This window comes from Aplidium turbinatum, chromosome 7 (assembly GCF_918807975.1).
Source record: "Aplidium turbinatum chromosome 7, kaAplTurb1.1, whole genome shotgun sequence".
Lineage (NCBI taxonomy): Eukaryota > Metazoa > Chordata > Ascidiacea > Aplousobranchia > Polyclinidae > Aplidium > Aplidium turbinatum.
The window spans coordinates 18975803-18995825 of NC_137478.1; the positions used below are offsets into that span (position 1 = coordinate 18975803).

The 20023-nt window shown below is 43.0% G+C and overlaps 2 protein-coding genes across 2 annotated transcripts in view; one reads left to right on the plus strand and one right to left on the minus strand.

The window, feature by feature from the left end:
- Nucleotides 1–20023, plus strand: part of LOC145773980 (sushi, von Willebrand factor type A, EGF and pentraxin domain-containing protein 1-like) — a 127774-nt gene that overhangs the window by 102974 nt on the left and 4777 nt on the right. The gene's annotated exons all lie outside the window — the stretch shown is intronic.
- On the minus strand, nt 588–6551 carry LOC145774420 (uncharacterized). Its single transcript, XM_082585670.1, has one exon. The coding sequence runs from the start codon at nt 6549–6551 to the stop codon at nt 588–590; it is 5964 nt and encodes a 1987-aa protein (XP_082441796.1).

Consider the following 20023-nt stretch of genomic DNA (forward strand, 5'->3'; position numbering starts at 1 on the left):
CTGCAATATTTAAGTTTGAAGTATTAGCCTAACAACAATTTACGCACATCAGAGATACGTTACGTTTGTTTACGGTAGACAGTCAACATTCAGTTATACAAAACATTATTACATCACAAGTACGCTCACCAGTAAGTTGAACTTTGAGATGGCAAGCTGCAAATATGGAATTCAGCCTACACGCAAATAAGTATTACCATAGCAGTTGTCAAACTTAAGTCCTGTAGAAGTACATAACAGAGAAGCAGCTAACAAAGCATAAACATCAATCAATCAACTTTCAGTCACAAACTACAGTAACTAACAAGTTCGGCTAGCTGGCAAACTAGCAGCAAAAACGAAAACGTCTCGAAAGTTCCATAGACAATCTCGTGGTGAGTGTTGCCATTTGCAAACAGCGATAACAATGAAGGGGAAACGACGCTAGGTGGCGAATACACAAATCAACGGGAGTAATGCAGTAAAACGAAAGGCAGGCCTTTCAAGGACCTGTTGAAAATCTAACACTCCCGGGCCAAAGAAGGGCCAAACTGGGTCATTCTTTTCATGAATAAAAGTTTTTCAACAGTCTATTGTCATGTAACAGTTCAGTCTTTAGTCTCTTCCTCATCGCTCTGATCTTCCAGCAAAATCTCAACGGTGTCTATTGGTGTCTCATCTTCATCTGGATCATCTTCTTCCCTTTGGACAATTACACAAAGCTTGGATATTGGTCTCTTCAGAGATCCGGTTGCAGTCTTCACTTCTACGGAACGAACAACGTCGTGACGATCAGGAAATGTTTCAATTACTCTGCCTAGTGGCCATCGTTGTCTGGGAGCAGAGTCATCAATCAAAAGGACGATGTCTCCTCTTCGGATATTCTCCTTTCTGTGAAGCCATTTTGCTCTTGACATCACAGATCGTGGGTATTCTTTAACCCACTGCTTCCAAAAGGTGTCTGCCAGAAACTGCACATGGCGGTATCGATCACGTGGTCGGTAGCCATCTCTGTCGCAGCTTAACATTGGCGGTAAATTCGCTGAAGAATTCAACTTCAACAAGTGGTTAGGTGTAAGAGGTAAGTCGCCATCAACTTCCAGCTTCACATCGGTGAGTGGTCTTGAATTGACGATGTCTTCCACTTCAAGAAGTAACGTGTGCAATGTGTCATCATCAAGTGGTTGTTTTGGTAAGATGTTCATAAGAATTTGACGTACTGTGCGAATCATTCTCTCCCAGGCTCCACCCATATGGCTGGCTGTTGGGGGGTTGAATGACCATTCTACACCTTGTTGTCGAAGGCTCTGGTGGATCTGGTTCTGATTCCACTCATCGATGGCTTGCTTCAAGATTCTTTCACAACCCACAAAGTTGGTTCCATTGTCAGAGAAGATTTTCTTGATGGGGCCTCTGCGAGCTATGAAGCGCCGCAAGGCATTTATGAATGCGCCAGTTGTCAGGTCTGGTGCCACCTCCAAGTGAATGGCTCTAGTTGTGAGACATGTGAAAAGGCAGCCGTATCTCTTAATGTCACTTCGTCTGTTTCGGACATTTAGCGGCCCAAAAAAGTCAACGCCAGTCTGTGAGAATGGTGGCTGTGACATTTGTAACCTTGCTTCTGGCAGTTCTGCCATGAGCTGTTGTCTAGGTTTTGCGGTCCTTCGTCGGCAAGGCAGACATCTTGCAAGTACCCTTTTAACCGCAACTTTGGCATTAACTATCCAGTATTTTCGGTTAATATTGTTCAGTGTATGGCTTTCACCCATGTGCTTCGATTCGTTAGTATGACAATGTTCAATTATCAAGTCCGTTAAGTGGCGCTCTGGAGCTATGATAGCAGGATGTCGCGTTTCGAACGGTAAGTCGGCTCTGTCGATTCGTCCGCCAACACGTAGAACATCTTTCATTAGGACAGGGCTGAGTTTTTCGAGTGGGATTCTCTTGGATTTGGGCATGTTTGGGTGTTCTCCTTTGGATAGAGATTTGATCCAGGCAGGAAAACTCTGACGCTGCTCGTATTTGATTAACTCAATTTCTGCCTCATCAAGTTCTGGCACACTGATTGGTCCTTTCAGTGTAATCTGGGTTTCTTTCTTCATGCGCATCAGTAAGTACGATTTGAATCTCAGGAACCAAGCTACTGATAGTTTCAGTCGGCGCAGAGATGAGAAGTAGGAGACTAACTTGTTGGTTCCTTGGCTTTCAGTCGTAGAAGCAGTGAAGGTTTCGATTTCTCTCTTTGGTTTGTAAGCAGCAAAGATATCTTCAGATTGTGGTTGCTGAGCGGTTTGATTGGGCCATTCTTCTGGGGGTTTCCTCAGAAAATCTGGGCCATTGAGCCACATCCCAGAATGCATCAAGGCTTTGGCCGTCATGCCCCTTGATGCTTGGTCAGCAGGGTTCTGCTTCGTGTCGACATGGTGCCAATCATACACTTTGGTATGGTTCAAGATTTTTTGCAATCGGTTTCGTGAAAAGGTAGGGAACCTTTTGCTGTCAGCCAGCAGGCTCTGCAGCACAATCATAGAGTCTGTCCAGTATAGACATGGACAATCAGGTAACTCTAACTCTTGCTTCACAACACGGGAGAGATTAACAGCATCCAATGCCGCTTCCAGTTCAAGGCGTGGAATCGTGTGTCTGCCCGGACCTGGAAGAAGTGATTTCCCCATCACAAGACTACAGATTACACTCGAGTCAGGTAGTATGGATCGCAGGTAGCAAACTGCACCCCGGGCAACAGAAGAGGCGTCAGAAAAGAAGTGCAGCTGCACTTGAGGAGGCGGGCCGCTGACTTTCAGCTTGTAGCAACGAGGAATCCTGATGTCTCTCAGGTGGAGCAAACTGTTCCTCCAGGCAATCCATCTCTTCACATTAGATTCGTCGACCGCCTCATCCCATCCCAGCTTCTTCTGGCAAACATCGCTGTAAATGAGCCTTGCCTCAAGTATGACAGGTGAGACAAATCCAAGTGGGTCATAGAGGGAGTTGGTTATGGACAGCATCTTCCTCTTTGTAGGTGGATCTTCTGGTAAGTCAACTGTGAACTGGAACTCATCGCTTGTAACGTCCCAGTTTATACCCAAGACGCGCTCTCTTGGGCTTTCTGAGGGCAACAAGTTAAGCATTGCCTTTGATTTTTCTTCATCGGGGAGCATCTTCATTAGCTTCTCACTGGTGGATAACCACTTTGTTAGTCTGAAGCCACCCATACCGAGAAGCTTTCGTAAATCATGGACCAATTTGATTCCTGCTTCTTCGCTTTCAACGGTCACCAAGCAGTCATCAACGTAGAAATTTTTCATCACCACTTCAGCAATATGCGGGTCGAAGTACTTCCCGTGCTCTCTAGCAGTTTCGCGCAAGCAAAATGTTGCACAACTGGGGGACGACTTTGCACCGAAAATGTGCACTTTCATCCGATAAGCCGAAGGATCTTTGGATAGGTCTCCGTTTGGCCACCAAAAGAATCTCATGGCATCGCGGTCACGCGGTGAGATCCTGACTTGGTAAAACATTGCCTCCACGTCTGAAATTATGGCTATACGTCCTTTGCGGAATCTCAGCAGGACGCCAACAAGAGAGTTCATGAGATCTGGGCCTTTCATCAGAAAGTCGTTTAGTGACTTTCCGCATGACGTTGCAGCGCAGTCGTAGACTATACGAAGTTTGTCTGGTTTCTTTGGGTTAAGTACAGGATGGTGAGGTATGTACCACTTGCGGCAGTCATTGTTGACTTCGTCTTGAGGAATGATCTCAGCATAGCCCTTGTCCAAGGTGATTTGCATTTGTGTTGCATACCTTTCATGAAGAGCGCTGTCACGTTGTAGGCGTTTCTTCAGGCTATCTAGTCGTCGTAAAGCCATGTCACAGCTGTCTGGAAGCTCGACGGTGTCATTACGCCATAGCAATGGTAAGCGATAATGGCTGTCTACATGTTCGAGATGACGAGACATCATGTCATAAGCTATGGGATCTTCCCTCGAGAAATTAAACCCAAATTCTAGCAGTTCCTTGTGGGTTCGTAGCAGATTCATTAGACCTTCCTTATCATAAAGGTCGGTGTCAGCTGTTGGAGAAAACGTTTCTCCTTCATCAGTAATTATTAAATCGGACAAGTCTTCTACATCGGTAGGCCACTTCATGCCACGGACAAGAAAATTTGAAATGTCGGATTCAGTATCGAAATTGCCTAAGCCTTTCTCCTTCGGACGAGTACCTCTAAGCAACCAGCCTAAGGGTGTCCTGACTGCATCAGGTCCTTGCTTCGGGTTAGGTGCAAAGCGGCTTTCAATGCATCGGTGGGCGACAGCATGATCATTTCCGATCAACAGTGTAACTGTACCATGGTCCAGTTGCTTCAAGTCAATGCCTTGGAGGTGCTTGTGCGTTTGCAGATACTCCGGAGAAGGCGCTGGAGTTGGCTTGGTAGGTATCTTGTCAACGACGATCACATCTGTCAGTTCTTGCACTTCGCCGCCAACTACTGGTAGAACTTTCAACGCTACAGTTGAAGAACTGAAGGAATATGGTCCACTCGAAGACAGTGTTTGCACCTGGAAGTCACCAGATGGCTCAGGTTTCAGTTCAAGCATCTCTACAAGTTTTTGTTCACAAAAGGTGCGGTTTGAACCAGAATCTAGGAGAGCATAAGTATGTATTACCTTTCCTTCTCCTGTCACACGTACGGGAACGATGTCCAAGTAAGTTGCCGAGTTGCTTGTTCTGGAATGGAAGGTTTCTACAACTTCATTTGTGTTCCTTGCTGATGGTCTTCTTCCGGAATCATCTGGCTGGCTATCATTTCTATTAGCAATGGGGTTAGGGTGTCGTCTCTGGACGTGTTCTCCAGTTGTGACCAGATACCGATGTAACAGAGAATGATGTGATGAGCTTCCGCATTCAGTGCATTTACCTCGGCTTCTGCAGTCGGCACGTATGTGATCTGGTCCAAGACAGTTTAAGCACAGTTTGTTCTTCCTTACAAATTGCTCCCGTTCAGTGACGGATTTGGCTTTGAACTCTTTGCAGTGTTGCAAATAATGTGTATTATCGCACAGGATACATTGTATGAGTCGCTTGTTGCCAATTTGGAGCTGTCCGGATCGTTCAGTAGGTTTTGTCACTACGTTAAACAGTGAAGCCTTTTGTTTCCCTTTGGTGTCAGGCTTGTTAAGTTTGTCGACATTTGATGAAAAGAGTTTCACGCCATAGATTGAATTGGCAATCCTAGATTCGTTCGTTATGAAGTCAGCAAAATGTTGGAATCCAGCCACTTTTCCAGTGTCATCATTGATTTTCAGAGCTTCAATTACCCACTTTTCTTTCAGAGACGCTGGCAGCTTATTTGCAAGGCAGGTGATAAACTGCACGGTATCCAAGTTCGAAGCTTCGGTGTTTGAGCTCAATGATGAACAACATCTTTTCAACAGGACGGACAACTTCTCCAATTGTTCTGGTTCGTGGTGAGAAATTCTGGTAACAGCTCTCAAGCGTTCCTCGCAAGCATGCGCAATAACGTGTGGTTGGCCATACCTCCGTTTCAATTCTTCCCACGCTTCATCATAGCAGTTGTGACCTTCGCTGCTATCGGCAAGGTGCCTTATTTGTTCACAGACTGCATCACAGCAGTGCTGCATGAGGTAAGACATCTTCCTGTCGGGTGTCAACCAATCAGAAATATGGGACTTAAAACGGTGCCAGAAAGCCCAGAAATCGAGTGGGTCACCAAAGAATTTCTTAACATCTGGTTTAGGTAGAAGTCGTTCTGAAAGATCAGGTTGTCGGCTAGTATAATAACAAGGGTAATTTACCTTTTGGTCTGGCATTCCTGCAGATGTTGCAGTTGGTTCTTGTTTGTGCCGCTCATCACCGTGACGCAGAGGTTCCAGGTGTGTGTCTTTGTGAGTGAAGGTTTGCTGTGGCAATCGTACGGGTGTCATTGATCCAATATTGATAACCGAAGAAGAATCATCTTGCCAGAGTGCGGCTTCAGTTTCAGCAGCTTTAATTTGACGCAGGTCTTCAGCTTCGGCTCTCTCACGTTCAAAGCGAGCTTTATCCTGCTCCAACCGAGCTTTCTCTTGTTCCATGCGAACTAGTTCTTCTTCCTCTCGTCGCCTGGCATCATTCTGTTCTTTTGTCAAACGAGCTAGTTCCAATTTGGCATGTGCTTCACGTTGACGCAAACTATACATTGTACTCGATGACCGAATGCTTCCGGATTTGGAGCGATGGGAATGAGTACGCAAGGACGAGTGATGTGAGCGTAGTGGAGGAGTTTTAGTGTCTGTCCTCTCGCATTCCGAGAACCACTGTTTGACTCTATCAGCAAATTCTTCTTTACCTTGAATGTAATCTCGTTTAGTTGAAAGGCCTCCTGGAATTTGTTCATTCTCAGGGACATCGACACAAAGCGCCATTAAAGAGGCATAATTTTTGTCAATTTCTAACAGGATAGTCTGCACTTCTGTGAGGTTTTCACGTTTGCTCATCAGTTGTTCACCACGCTTGTAGCTGTCTCTCAAAGTATCAGCTGCTTGTTGAATAGCTTCGGCTTTGGAATCCATAGCTGTGTATGCAAATCCGCTTCGTAACAGCATAAGCTAACTTCAGCAAATGAGAGATGTCACGTAACACTGATGGGAACTAGGTAAGTAAACGCAAATTTGATCGTCAGGTTGGTGAAGATCAGCAGTTCGGTTCGATTGACGAAATCAGCTTCAGTTCAAAGATGGTCAAGCTTTGATGCCAAATTTGAAAAACGATGTTGTGTGCGACGCGAACACAACAGGTGCGGTAGTTAATTGCGCCGGTGACGTCACGATTTTCCTAATCCACCCGGCAGGACTGAGCAACTGTTAAAGCACGCCAACTTGAAGAAATCACTCGGTTTCCAATGACTGCTTCGCAGCAATGAAGTTTATACGGTTTTTCTGTCAAGAAATAACACAACATAAGACACTAGTCACAATTCAGCAAGCACAACAGTCGAACTGATAAACGTACCAAATTTGTTGACAAACAGTTCTCAATCCACTGTACGGTACACAAGTTCCACAGGTTGGCCAATGACGCACTGAATAAATAAATTCGCGATGTTACCTTTCACAATTATTACGTAGGCTACCGTACAACCATTACGCTAGACCAACATTAAAAACAAAGAAACGTGGCAGTTTACATGGCCTAGTTAAGATCGGTTTACGAGAATTAATTTCCATTAGGCTGACAAATTATTAAGTCAATAATTCAGTAGTAAACATAAATCCACAATTCACGACACAAATCAATCAATCATACAATTCAGAATAATGAACGTACCGGTAGTATAACCGGGATCAGTAAACCAAATGATGCACTTGTACGCGAAGGATTCTATAGTGATTGACTCTGCAATATTTAAGTTTGAAGTATTAGCCTAACAACAATTTACGCACATCAGAGATACGTTACGTTTGTTTACGGTAGACAGTCAACATTCAGTTATACAAAACATTATTACATCACAAGTACGCTCACCAGTAAGTTGAACTTTGAGATGGCAAGCTGCAAATATGGAATTCAGCCTACACGCAAATAAGTATTACCATAGCAGTTGTCAAACTTAAGTCCTGTAGAAGTACATAACAGAGAAGCAGCTAACAAAGCATAAACATCAATCAATCAACTTTCAGTCACAAACTACAGTAACTAACAAGTTCGGCTAGCTGGCAAACTAGCAGCAAAAACGAAAACGTCTCGAAAGTTCCATAGACAATCTCGTGGTGAGTGTTGCCATTTGCAAACAGCGATAACAATGAAGGGGAAACGACGCTAGGTGGCGAATACACAAATCAACGGGAGTAATGCAGTAAAACGAAAGGCAGGCCTTTCAAGGACCTGTTGAAAATCTAACACATGCAAATATGTGAAAATGCAAAGTCACAGTCGATACAGGTGTCGAAATTCACAGTTACATTACCAGTGAAACAACATCACTCAGTAAAACAGTCATTTGAGCAGACATATTGAGTTTGTTGTGTTTCAATCTAAGTCAGGACAACTTATAAATTTTTAAAACTAAAAATGTAGTTGCGTTGATAGTGTCTTGACAACTTCTCAAACATCTTGACAGAATCTTGACACCTGCCCAAACATCCTGACCGAGTCACCGCCACTGCTCAAGGGTGATAAAAGACAGAACCCCTTGATTCTTGGAGTGTTAAAAGAAACTCAACGTTGAAACAAAGAAGTGGATCTTAATTCGTTTACAATTCGTTTAAGTCTTAAAAAGGGTCCCTTTACTGAGCAGCTGGCAACTCTCAACCTAACAAATATTTGAATGATTGATCTTACGTTTGAGAAGGCCATCGTTCAATTTAGTAAGTTTCCCATGACCACTACCACATTTTCTGCAAGTTGTTATTCGACTGTGCTGGCAAATCGCTTCAGTATTATTGTTACCTAGTTGCCCATCATATTTTTGTCGCTTTCTGGAAGATCTGGAGATTTCTTCCTCTGTTTTGTTATGTGTGATATTTGCATTTTTTTTAAAGGCACTACTCAGCTTGTCAACCAGTGGCAAGACAAACTCAAGAAAGCTAATTTTGTTATCTAAGGCAAACAATTGCAAACGTACGGTACTTGAATTTGACTTTTGCGGAAATCCAAAGTTGCATAGGTTTACCAGGCTTGTATGGTTCATTTTACACAAAATTCATAAATGGGCATTAGTTTTTTGTTAGGAACAATTAGCTGTTTGTCAATGGTTAGGCTCCATCGTGGTGTGCAGTAGTAGAAGATGTTGGGTGTAAAGACTTCAAAAGTTTTTCAAATAAGTACGAACTTGTCAGTTGCCAATCGCTGACTTTGTTTGTGGATGACTTCAGAATTTTATTTTATTTCCACAAAAAAAATAAAAAAAAAACCTCAACTTTGTGTCAAAAATATTTTCTGACCTGTAGAAACCCTGCCTACTGAAACTATTTAAAATTGAACAAGCAAACTTGTATAAAAATGCAGTGTATGAATGGGCAGTTAGCAAATATGAGCAACACAAGCAAACAATATGTCACTCAGATGGTACATGGCCAAGAAGCATAACCGGAAGAAAGTACACAAACAAAAATTAACTAAAGAAGAATTCAAACCTAGGAAAATACTAATCACTAGAGGCAACCAAACAACCTATCAGTAAACAATAACCTTCAGTGGCGTTTATGACAAAATTACGACAATTTATGACAATCATTGGAATGGCGCAGCTGATAAGGCGCTTGCTTTCCGATCATGCAATCCTGGTTTGACTCCCAGCTTCAGCTAGTTGTTGAAATACACTGCTCACCTTTATCCATGATGTAATAAATTGGGTTGGGGTAGTTGATGATGAAAAGGCGGCCGAGAGATAGGAGACCTGGCCACCCTGCTCGCGTTAGTGCAGAAGGCTTAGTACGGTGGTTCCCAACGGGAGTGCTATTTATAATACTCTAAGGGTTCCGCGAACTATTTCTCGTTTTTTTTTATCTGTTTCAAAATTTCCGAAACAAAAAACAAGTAATCCTTTCATTGATTACTTAGAATCTCAAATCATATGTAGGGTAAAAGTTCCCTTTTCACCACCAGCACCATGTTATTTTGACCCTCAAAGAGGAAGAACGAGGAAGAACTAACAGACATGCCTAACGACGGAAATATAAAGCTGTTACACAGGAAAGTGCCACTCGATAATTTCTGGATAAAAATTCAAAATAAATATCATTGGAGAAAGGGCATTGATGATTTTATTACAGTTTTTCTCATACCTGTACGAGATTGGATTTTAAGTTTTGACCAACGTCAAAACAAAAAAAAATGAAAGGCTACTTATAGTCGAGACAGAAATGAGGGCAGCTTTATCGAATGTGCACCCATATGTGAAGGGGATTTGAACGAAAAAACAAAGAACAAGTTTCAGACTGACTTTGAAATTATTAACCCATGGCCTTTATATATAGGTAGAAGTGTGGAACCCATAGAACGGTTTTTGTTAATTGGCCATTATGTCTACAAATTAAATTAAAATTTTCCACTTTTTATTTTCTACTTATTTGTGGGACTAACCTACCTCCACAGTTAATCAATTTTTATTTTATTGTTGCCTAATAGTGTATGATAAAAATCTTTAAAAAAATTGTCAATTGGTTCAAAGGTCTCATCCATCTCTAACCAATAAAATACCTCATGGGACCTTTGGAACAGTATTTAAACATTCCTGTTGAACATGCAATCTGGCATTTTAAATGTTTGTACAATTCAAAACTCATATTCACCTTTAAGCCTAATACTTTTACTTTTACTTGTTACAACTTATGGGTATTGATTTACTCAGACTAAAGAAAATTCCTTACATACAGGAAGCAAAAAGCTTGTTTTCACATGAAATTACACCAATGTTATTCACTGTCAAAAAAGAAAGAAATCTCTACTATTCTGTGCTTCATTTGAAACAGTAATATAGAATTGGTGTTTCCCAACCGAAAAAAAAAATATTTACATTATACAGGGGACTAAGTAATCCGATTTTCTTTTAGAGTGCTATCCAATCTTCAAGAAGTAAAACTGCTGTTTTATAATATTTATATTGATTTGTGAAGTTGTTATTATTAATAATTGACTTTCTTAAAGGAACAACAAGCGAACGTGCCCACTTTTCTCCGCACTGCATTAGAGCTGAAAGTTAAACAGAGAAGCTATGAATACCATTTTTAGAGTCATTTGTATGAAACGGTTAAGGTTTATTCAACAACAATATGCTACATTTGAGATGAAAGATCCTTGATTTGCCACGGGGTAGCCTACCACATTTTCTCCTTTGTAAAGTGCCGTAAGCCCAAAAATGTTGGGAACCACTGGCTGGTATTATGAGAACCTTATTTTCTTATCCCGATGCATGGATCAAGTATGGGTCCCTCACCTTTATCTACGACAAAATAACTGTGTCTTTCCATGTGATCAAGCACTGATCCAAGTTTAACAATGCTCCAGCGCTGAAACACAAAAACAGTATTAACTTTGAGAGAAAACACACACTTATTTACAGTGCTCTTTTCCATGGCGGATGTAGCGGGGGTTGTATAAAATAAATTATTCGCTCATACAGGGCCATCCCCATCCAGTAGGATGACAACACCTATGGGCACTGTAGTGGCAAGAGGTGATCTGAACACATTTTCGTTTAATCATTGAATTTTACTCAAGTAACGCAAGGATGCAGTTAGAACTGATAATAAACGAAATGCAAACGATCAGCAACTTAATCAAAACGAGAACGACAAGTCTGTCTTCAACTGGTTTGGTTGATTTGGTTTTGAATTTTTATCCTTGGACTGACAATGCCTTGATAGATAATTTCTGGTAGTTTTGCATACTTGTAAAGGATTTTGATGCAAGGTCAGTTACCTAGATCGTTGTCGTGTGAGCCTCTGGAGCCGAGGGTCTATCCTTTTACCACTCCAGATTCACGATGTTCCCGGACTACACTGGAAGGCTACTAGAGAGCAGCCAGTCTTTGGTTTCATCATCCATGACACGCAGACCTTCCACTCCGTTAGGTGGCTTGAAGATGGAACAGTCATTGATGATATGGTGTGCGGTCTGTTCCTCGGCACCACATTCACAGGAGGAGAAAGAGGCTATTCCCCATTGGTAAATGGTTGAGCAGAAAAGCCCGACGCCCGAACGGAGACGGTTGAGGCGCACCCATGCCCGTCTTGGTAGTGTTAGGCCGATTGGGCGTGTGTCGGCGTCGGGGATGAACGAATAAAGTCTGGTGGGGCTTGACTTCCATTCAGAACTTCATTTATGGTCCGCCCAAGTAGCCGCAGAGATGTCTTGTACATCAGCTTCGTTGATAAGAAGTTGAGCGGCTGGCACGAGTGGGTGTCTTGATTTCAGTCGACTGGGGTGCTCGTTTTGGAGAGCAGAGATCTTGTGGTGGAGAAGGTGGTTAGGCTCCAGTGCCCGTCGACCGAGAGACAGAGTGGCTTCTTCGCGACGAAGCTCAGCTGGTTGGATGCCAGCGAGAATGGGGAGATTGTCCAATGGTGTGGGACGCAGGCATCCGGTCACTGTGCGCAGGGCGCTGTTTATGGCAGTGTCGATGTTATGGCAGTGAGCACTGAGACACCAAACAGGTGCACAGTACTCTGCTGAAGAGTAGACAAGGGCTAAGGCTGCTATACGCAAAGTGTCAGCCCTCGCTCCCCAGCCAGAACCTGCCAGGCGCTTGAGTAGCGCAGCGCGGGATGTGAGTTTTTTGCGCAGTGATACCAAATGGTGGCGTTATGTTAGCGTTCTGTCCAGTGTTACCCCAAGATATCTTGGTTCCGGCCAGAAAGACAGATATTTTCCGTTGTTCTGGACGTGTAGCTCACGATCAGCTTCCCGATTGTGCAAGTGGAAAGCTGCTGCCACAGTTTTGGTTTCGCTGAGTTCAGTCGCCAGTTCTGCAGATACGCTGAGAGAGTTTTCATGTCCTGGCTCAAGGTGTCTTCTAGATTTTCCCACGACTTTGTGGAGTGGAGAATTGCCAGGTCGTCCGCATAAGCGTATTTTGCGGTGACCGTAGTTGGCAGGTCGTGGGTGTAGTTGTTGAAAATAAGTGGAGCCAGGACCGATCCCTGTGGTCAGGGGCGCCAGAAGCGGGGGGGCAGGAGGGGCGGATGCCCCCTGCCCTCAATTTTTCTGCAGATGGAAGGGCAGGGGGGCAATGGTGCCCTTTTAAAGTCTTGTAAGCTACTGCACATTTTGCAATATAACAATTTCTGCTATTTGCTTTTAGCTTAATTATAATCTTTCATTTTTGCCTCAGAATAATATTTACGGCAAAAAATTTTGCGACACAGTACAAGCCTTAAAACTCGTTTTTTTTCGGCAGCCATCGTGCAGCTCCTTCTCGGCGGCCAAATCTGCGTGCTTGGAGGCCAAAACACAAAATAAAATTAACGATAGCACAAGTAAATAGAACTAAACTTGCAACAATGCTAAAATGACCACTTAGCGTTGTTGAAGTCTGGGCCTGGGCGACGTCCTACAATAGAATCGTTGCACCACACAATAACTGCTTTATCGTGATTGTAATCCAATACTGCGGACCATCTATAACGACACTTGCACGAGTGTCTCCAATGTGGCTGATTTTAAAGAAGTTCGCCACTCCCCTAGAATTCTGTTTAGCAACGAATAACAACGTTCGACATGTGTTGACGATGACGCCAAGGTAATAAAATAAGTATTTCAATGATGTGGACATTACTAAAAAAAGCATACTTTTTTGCAAAATATGATCAAAAAATGTTTTCCCCTCGGATGTCAACTAACCTAGTTCTCCTTTTTAACAACCATTCAATGTCCGACAACATCAAATCGACATAACATCGACAATATTGCCAGCCGAGGTAAATTAGCACTTCGGATTAAGACTTTGTTAAAACAAACGTCGGGAATTACAAACAAGACTTACAGCGCTGGTGATCACAGATAGATATATTCCATCAATTACAAATATTCCTGCACAATGCAACAGTGGCGATTGTGACGCGCCGACCTAATTTTGCGTCACTCTTTGATACTACATATTTTCGACAGTTGATCCACGATCATTCTATTGCGAAATTAAATAATTGGCCAGAAGAGACGGCGGCCAAACTTGGCCGATTGAGGAGGTAGCGCCGGCGGTCATTCAAGCACTACTCAAGCGGCCATGGCCGCAGGCTGCTTTAAGGCTTGACAGTAGTAAAACATAGCATGATGCCCTTCTTTGTATAACGGACACTTGTAGGCTATCATTACTCAATACATAGTGAGCTGATAAATTAGCATTGTCGCTATATCTTATTTTAAAACTTGAAAAAAATTGGCCTTTTAGTAAACAAAAGTGCCCTTGTTTCGTAATCTTGCCCCCCCAGTCAAAAATCGTTCCGGCGCCCCTGCCTGTGGGACGCCGTTTTTCAGGCGTGACGGTTCATGACAAGTTTCATGATCATATGAACCATATGTCGGTCAGGAAGCAGGCGAAGCAGCTTGCAAGTAAGGCCACGATGCCATACGGTGTCGTAGGCAGCTGTGAGATCTACAAAGACAGCGCCGGCCTTCTTTTTTGCCTCAAAGCAATCCTCGATGTCTTGGATTAAGAGTGTGACCTGATCTACGGTGGATTTTCCGCGCCGAAACCCAGCTTGCTTTTTTGGAAGGAGCGGGTCGATGATTGGGTTGACGCGGGCATAAATCAGTTTTTCGAGGATCTTAAAAGGAACACAGAGGAGGGATATCGGACGATAACTCCTTGGGTCCTCTGGTGGCTTGTGAGGCTTAGGGATCGCAGCTACTAAAGCTCTTCTCCAGATTTTTGGGATTGTGAGGTGGTGCAGGCAGGAAGAGAGGAATTTTACGTAACCAACACTTTAGGGCATGGTCAGCATAGAGTACAAGCTCAGGGCAGATCTTATCCGGCCCTGGAGACTTGTGTGGTTTCACTAGGCGGAGGGAGGTGGCGAATTCCTCTGGAGTGAAGTCTCCAGAGATTGTTTCTTCTTGTGGTGTTTCCACTCGCCACAGGGCAGACACTTCCCTGGCAACAAGGCGGTCCTTTGTCTTGTAGACCCCGTTCTGCACTAGCTCGGAAGCGATGGCATTAGCAGAAACGGGGCACTGACGAGGGGAGTTTGCTGAGCGCCCAGTGAGGTTGTTGATGATGCTCCATGCTTTGCGGCTTGAGTGTGAGAAGTCGATGGTTTGGACTGCTTCATTCCATCGCTCAAGCTTCTTTGTGTCCAGCAGCTCAAGTAGTCTAGTGGCGGCGGTGTTGGAGCAGCACCACTTGTGGCGGCTAGGTATGAGCGATAGAGAGCTTCACACTCAGAGTCCCAGATGGTTCGATGGCCACGTTGTATTGTGGTCTTTTCCACAGTTAGTAGGCTATGGCATTGCAGAAGTCCTGGTATGCCTCGTCTGCGTTGCATGTTTCAGGTGATGGTAACTTTGCAGCAGACTCATTGATCAGGAGGCTGTATTGATTCCAATCGGATTTTTTGAAGTTCCATCGCTTCACCGGTGAACTCGGGACAGGAGCCACAAGTTTTAGGGCAAGGATGAGGGACGGCCGGTGTTGGAACCGCGGGAACTTCTCAAGCACACGTCTGTCTGGAAGAGAGCTGTCAACGCTTGCGAAGGCCAAGTCAGGGTTTGTCCCTGTTCCCCAGCGGCCGGAGTGGAAACTGGCTGGTTCCTTTGGATTGAATAGGAGGGAAAGATGGTTTGTAAAGGCCCGGTCAGCCAGCAATTCTCCGTTGCTGCTTGTGTTGCTGTAGCCCCAGTCGATGTGCTGGCAGTTGAAATTACCAGCATAGAGACTGGGTGAGGGGAACGTTGGAAGGAATGGTGGCAACATTCGCGAGGGTGGGGGCTTGTAGATGTTTACGATGTTGTAGTCTGAGATACAAATGCACACCCACTCAATCTCGGCATCAGTTGGAGATTGGTCGACAAAGGTCCACTTCAGGCTCTCATGCACAAACATGGCAATGCCGTGCTTCCTGCTTAAGGTAGACCCGGCTAGCGTGTAGTTGGGAATAGCCAGCCTATCTGCAGAGGTGCAGTGGGTCTCTTGGAGGAGGATGACGAGTGTCCGGTTGGTATGGGCAAGCTGCTCCACAACTTTGATCTTGCTTGTTGTGTAGCCTTCTTTGTTGAGCTGCAGAATGGTGGGGAGTCTGTCAATTGCCCCTTGCAGCTGTGCCGTCCGGGTGGAGGCTCTTGGTTGACAAGTTTCGTTTGGCGTCTGCTTGGGTGCAGATGTTACTCACAGGATGGGGCACGAAGAGCCACTTGTCGTCCATCCCTGGATGACAAGTGGCTCCGCGTAGTGGCTCCCATCTCGTTACCTAGATGGGAATAGTGAAGTTTCTGATTGTTAAAATGTTGTTGCCGGGAAAAGTTCCATCTACTACTGTAGGTGCCACTAAATGGAGAGCAGTCCTGAAATGGGTTGCTCAAACGCACACCCGGAAAGCCGAACCAGCGCCGCGTGCTCTTGAGTGGGGCGTTCAACCACTGAGTTAACGGGGCGGACATGACGGAATGAGAAATAAGAAACATGCAACCGTTTTCAACACAACTAAAATAAAAATGATTGCCACCGTCATCGACTGAGTCAATAGTAAGAATAAAACGAATCGTGTAGAAGCAGCCACTAAACTGAAAGGGCTTGACCAGGGCTGTGGAGTGGGCTAAAATTAAATGACTTCGATTCATCGATATATAAATGGCTAACTCCGACTCCGGCTTTAGTGTTGCCAGATTTTCTTAAGCTTGTATCGTTTTTCATTTTTGTAAAATTAAATTTCACTTAAGTTACAATCAAAATTAAAACGTCGTGTTTTTCAAAAACTGGCAAAAACAAACACCTTTATTTTTTGAAAAAGTTTAAGAGCGCAATACAGAAAGCAAGAAAACTATTTTGAAAACAGGTTACAAACAAAAATCTTTTGTAGTCGTTTTGTGTCAAGCTGGAGTCGGATTGGGCCTTTTTTTAACGATTCCTACTCTGGACATGCCAAAATCCTTCTAACTCTACAATTTCGATTCCACAGCCCTAGGCTTGACGCCGAAAGCGTTCAGCTCTTTTGTTTGGAATTCAACGTACGTTTCAATTAAGTAATCCGAGCAACATACTCGCGCAACACCACATAAGCAACGCAATTCAAATGTTAAAAATCCTCTAGTAGACAAAAAAATAAATTCATTGAAGTCTCCAAGATATGTCTGGCTCAATAGCGGTAGAGAGCAGCAACGAAACGAAAAGAAGCAACTAAAACTGGCCACTACATCTACCGCAGTGTAACTATATCATCGCAGGGTTATATCTAAGCAAGACCACGCACACAAAAGTATAGTAAATAAAAAAAGGATTACCAGGAAACGAAAATCAACATAAGATGAAAAAATGAATGCTCTTGTGTCACTGCACAACTCAGTGGAGACACACACCAGCAAGATAAAAGCAAGCAAAACAATAATATATACACATAAAAAACAACGGCAACGACAAACAGGATTCCTGGTACAATATCTTCTCACTCCAGGGCGTCCAAGAAGCAGAGTTTTTGCACATCTCGACAGAATGACGAACTAGTAGTTTTGATTTTTACCGTTCGCACCTTAGCCTACCATACACAATACTCATCGGGAAAAACTTCAATTACACGCACTTTGGGCCACAATTCTCTCTTCAACGACTCGTCTATCACCATGGCTAGACCACCTTTGCAAAAATGTTTAGCTTGTTGAGGCATTGCTGTGAGACTTGCAGAGTTGGTAAATAACTTTTCACTCAATGAATCTAAAATTGACTGGCGAGGTAGTTCATCAGTCGCCATGATCTTTTGTAGCCATCAGACAGCTTGGAACAAAGTATGTAGAAAAACGAAAGCAAGAAGGAATCGTAAAGACACGTGGTAGTGCGATGAAGAGGTGAAGCATGCTTTTTGAATAAGACGGAAACATAGGCTTTTAAAAGTGGTGCAAACACAAGTCAGAAGAGAATAGAAAGAAAAACAAGATTTAAAAAAAAATGCACAAAGGACGGGCTGCAAAAGCAATGAAAAAGAATGCTGAAGAACTTCTTAACAAATTGGAGAAAAGCCAAAACAGTGTGGTCAAGCTCATAAAACAAATGAAAAATGATGACAAAGATAACGAAAGCCATCGGTTCATCAGATGTAAATGCAGAGATGATAAATTCAAGTGAAGAGCTGAGGATTGAAGTGATGATGCGACTTTGCCAAAAACGTAGTGGATGATGAGGGAATGCCACAAGAATGGAAACAAAGCATCGTTGTGCCCCTGTTTAAGGGAAAGGAGGATGTGAGAAGTTGCAGTAACCTACATATAACAGGAGAATAAAATTGTTGGATCATGGAATGAAAGTTGTAGAACAAGTTTTAGAGAAGCGGTTGAGAAAGGTAGTAGAGTTGAATAACATGCAACTGGGATGCGCACAGGAAAGAGGAAGACCAGATGCTTTGCTCATTTTGAGAAAAGCGTAAGAAGCTCACAAGGAAAAGAAGAAAAAACTTTAGCATGTGCTTTGTTGATTTGGAGAAAGCATTTGACAGAGTCCCGAGGAAAGTAAGGAATTGGGAAATGAGAAAAACATAGATACCTGAGTTGATGTCGATGTATGAAGTTGCGAGAATAGAAGTAAAAGTTAGTTCAAGTCACCACTCAGATGATTTTTTTTTTTTTCGGAAGTCAGAATACACTATTGATCAGTGTTGCCACCTCTGATATTTGCTATTGTGGTTAATGTTGTGACTGAAGTGTTAGACTAAAAGAGGGTTTTCTGAGTGAAATTTTATGCGGATGACCTGGTCTTGACCAATAATAGTATGGAGAGTTTGGAAGAAAAGTTAGCGAAATGGAAGGAAGCATTTGAGACAAAGGGTATAAAGGTAAACCTAGAAAAAAAGAAAGTGATAGTGAGGGGGAGAAAAGGTTTAAGCGGTAAAGAGTAAAGTCGATTCATGTGCGATATGTGGAAAGAGAGTGATGAGAAATTCGATGCAACGGTGTACTAAGTGGGTAGGCTACTTGCAAGATGTTTCAATACGAGTAGAACTTCGGCAAGATTGGCAAAGCGTTTTATTTGTGGGAAATGTGGTACCGGTAAAGGAAAAGATTTATTTGAGAATTACGAAAAGAGTTTCTCTCATGGAATTTAAACAATGACAAATTTTTGGTATTCGGGTGACCAAATAAATGGGAGCGGTGGATATAAAACAGCTGTGACTAGAAGGGCAAGGCTGGGTTGGGCAAAGTTAAGGAAATGTGGGGAAATGTTATACGAAAAACGTTTTTGATATAAGAAAAAGACTATCGGAGATGTGTGCGGTCTGCAATATTGTACGGCAGCAAGATATGGGTGGAATGGCAATTCTAAGAAGAAAGGAAAGGGCAGTGGTGAGAGCAATGTGTGGGGTAAAAACCGAGGTCGAGAAAAACACTGAAAAACTGATTGAAATGCTAATTAGAGATGAAGGAGATTAGTAAACGAATTGCTAGGACACATGGAGTAAGATGGTATGTACATGTACTAAGAAGCGGAAAAGAAATTTTTCTTCGAAAGGCATTGACTTTGAAGGTAGATGGGAAGAGGAATCGGGACGTCCAAAAGAACATAGAAAGAACAGGTGAATAAAGACGCAGACAAAGTCGGACGGAAGGAAAAAGATGCGATGGATGAATGAAATGGAGAATAAGAGTCAAAGCAATCGCTTCAAAAAAGAATCGGCCACGCCCACTAATGGAGATAAAACCAAACTTGGACGATGATGATGATGATGTCTGGCGGTACAGAGTTGTCTCTCTTTCCAAGCAAACAAAAAAACAGAAAACTCATTAAAATGATATGTACCATATAACATGCTTATGTTTGGACCAATTGAGATTTTTTTTTAATTTTGCCTTGGCAAATTGTCTGGATTTTACTGACTTTGAAACGAAATCGGGATTTCATCCAGGGTTTGAAAGGTGGCTACATTTCTACAATTTTTCTATAGGACCCCTCCAACTACTTCTACAAAACCGTTCCACTCAGTATTTCAGTATAGGCTGACTAAACTACTTTCAGCCTGGAACCAATGTAGGTCAAACTTGAATGGTGAAAATGGCCAAGTTCTACTACAAATGCGTTCATTACTTTAAGGTAAAATTTCGAATTTTTCTAATTTTCATGTCAAATTACAGTAAACACTTGTATTTCTGGTATACCCCCCAATCAAATGAGTCACGCTACGTCACTGTAAACCACATAATTATTGTTATCATTATTCAGGGCGTAGTCATCACTCATCAGCGTATACAAACGACGGTTTTGGACACTTTGGTGATTGCTTTTACACTAGAATTACCAAGGTGTCCTATAGGACAACGGTCAGTGTTGTTTTTGTTGTAATTCTTTCAATGTTTGTACTTGTGCCTTCATACTTCTTGACTTTTCCTAAATATTATTCGAGATGCTTTATCA

What these genes read in the sequence shown, in the direction of transcription:
- LOC145774420 (XM_082585670.1), bottom strand. Translation starts at nt 6,551, where the DNA reads ATGGATTCCAAAGCCGAAGCTATTCAACAAGCAGCTGATACTTTGAGA.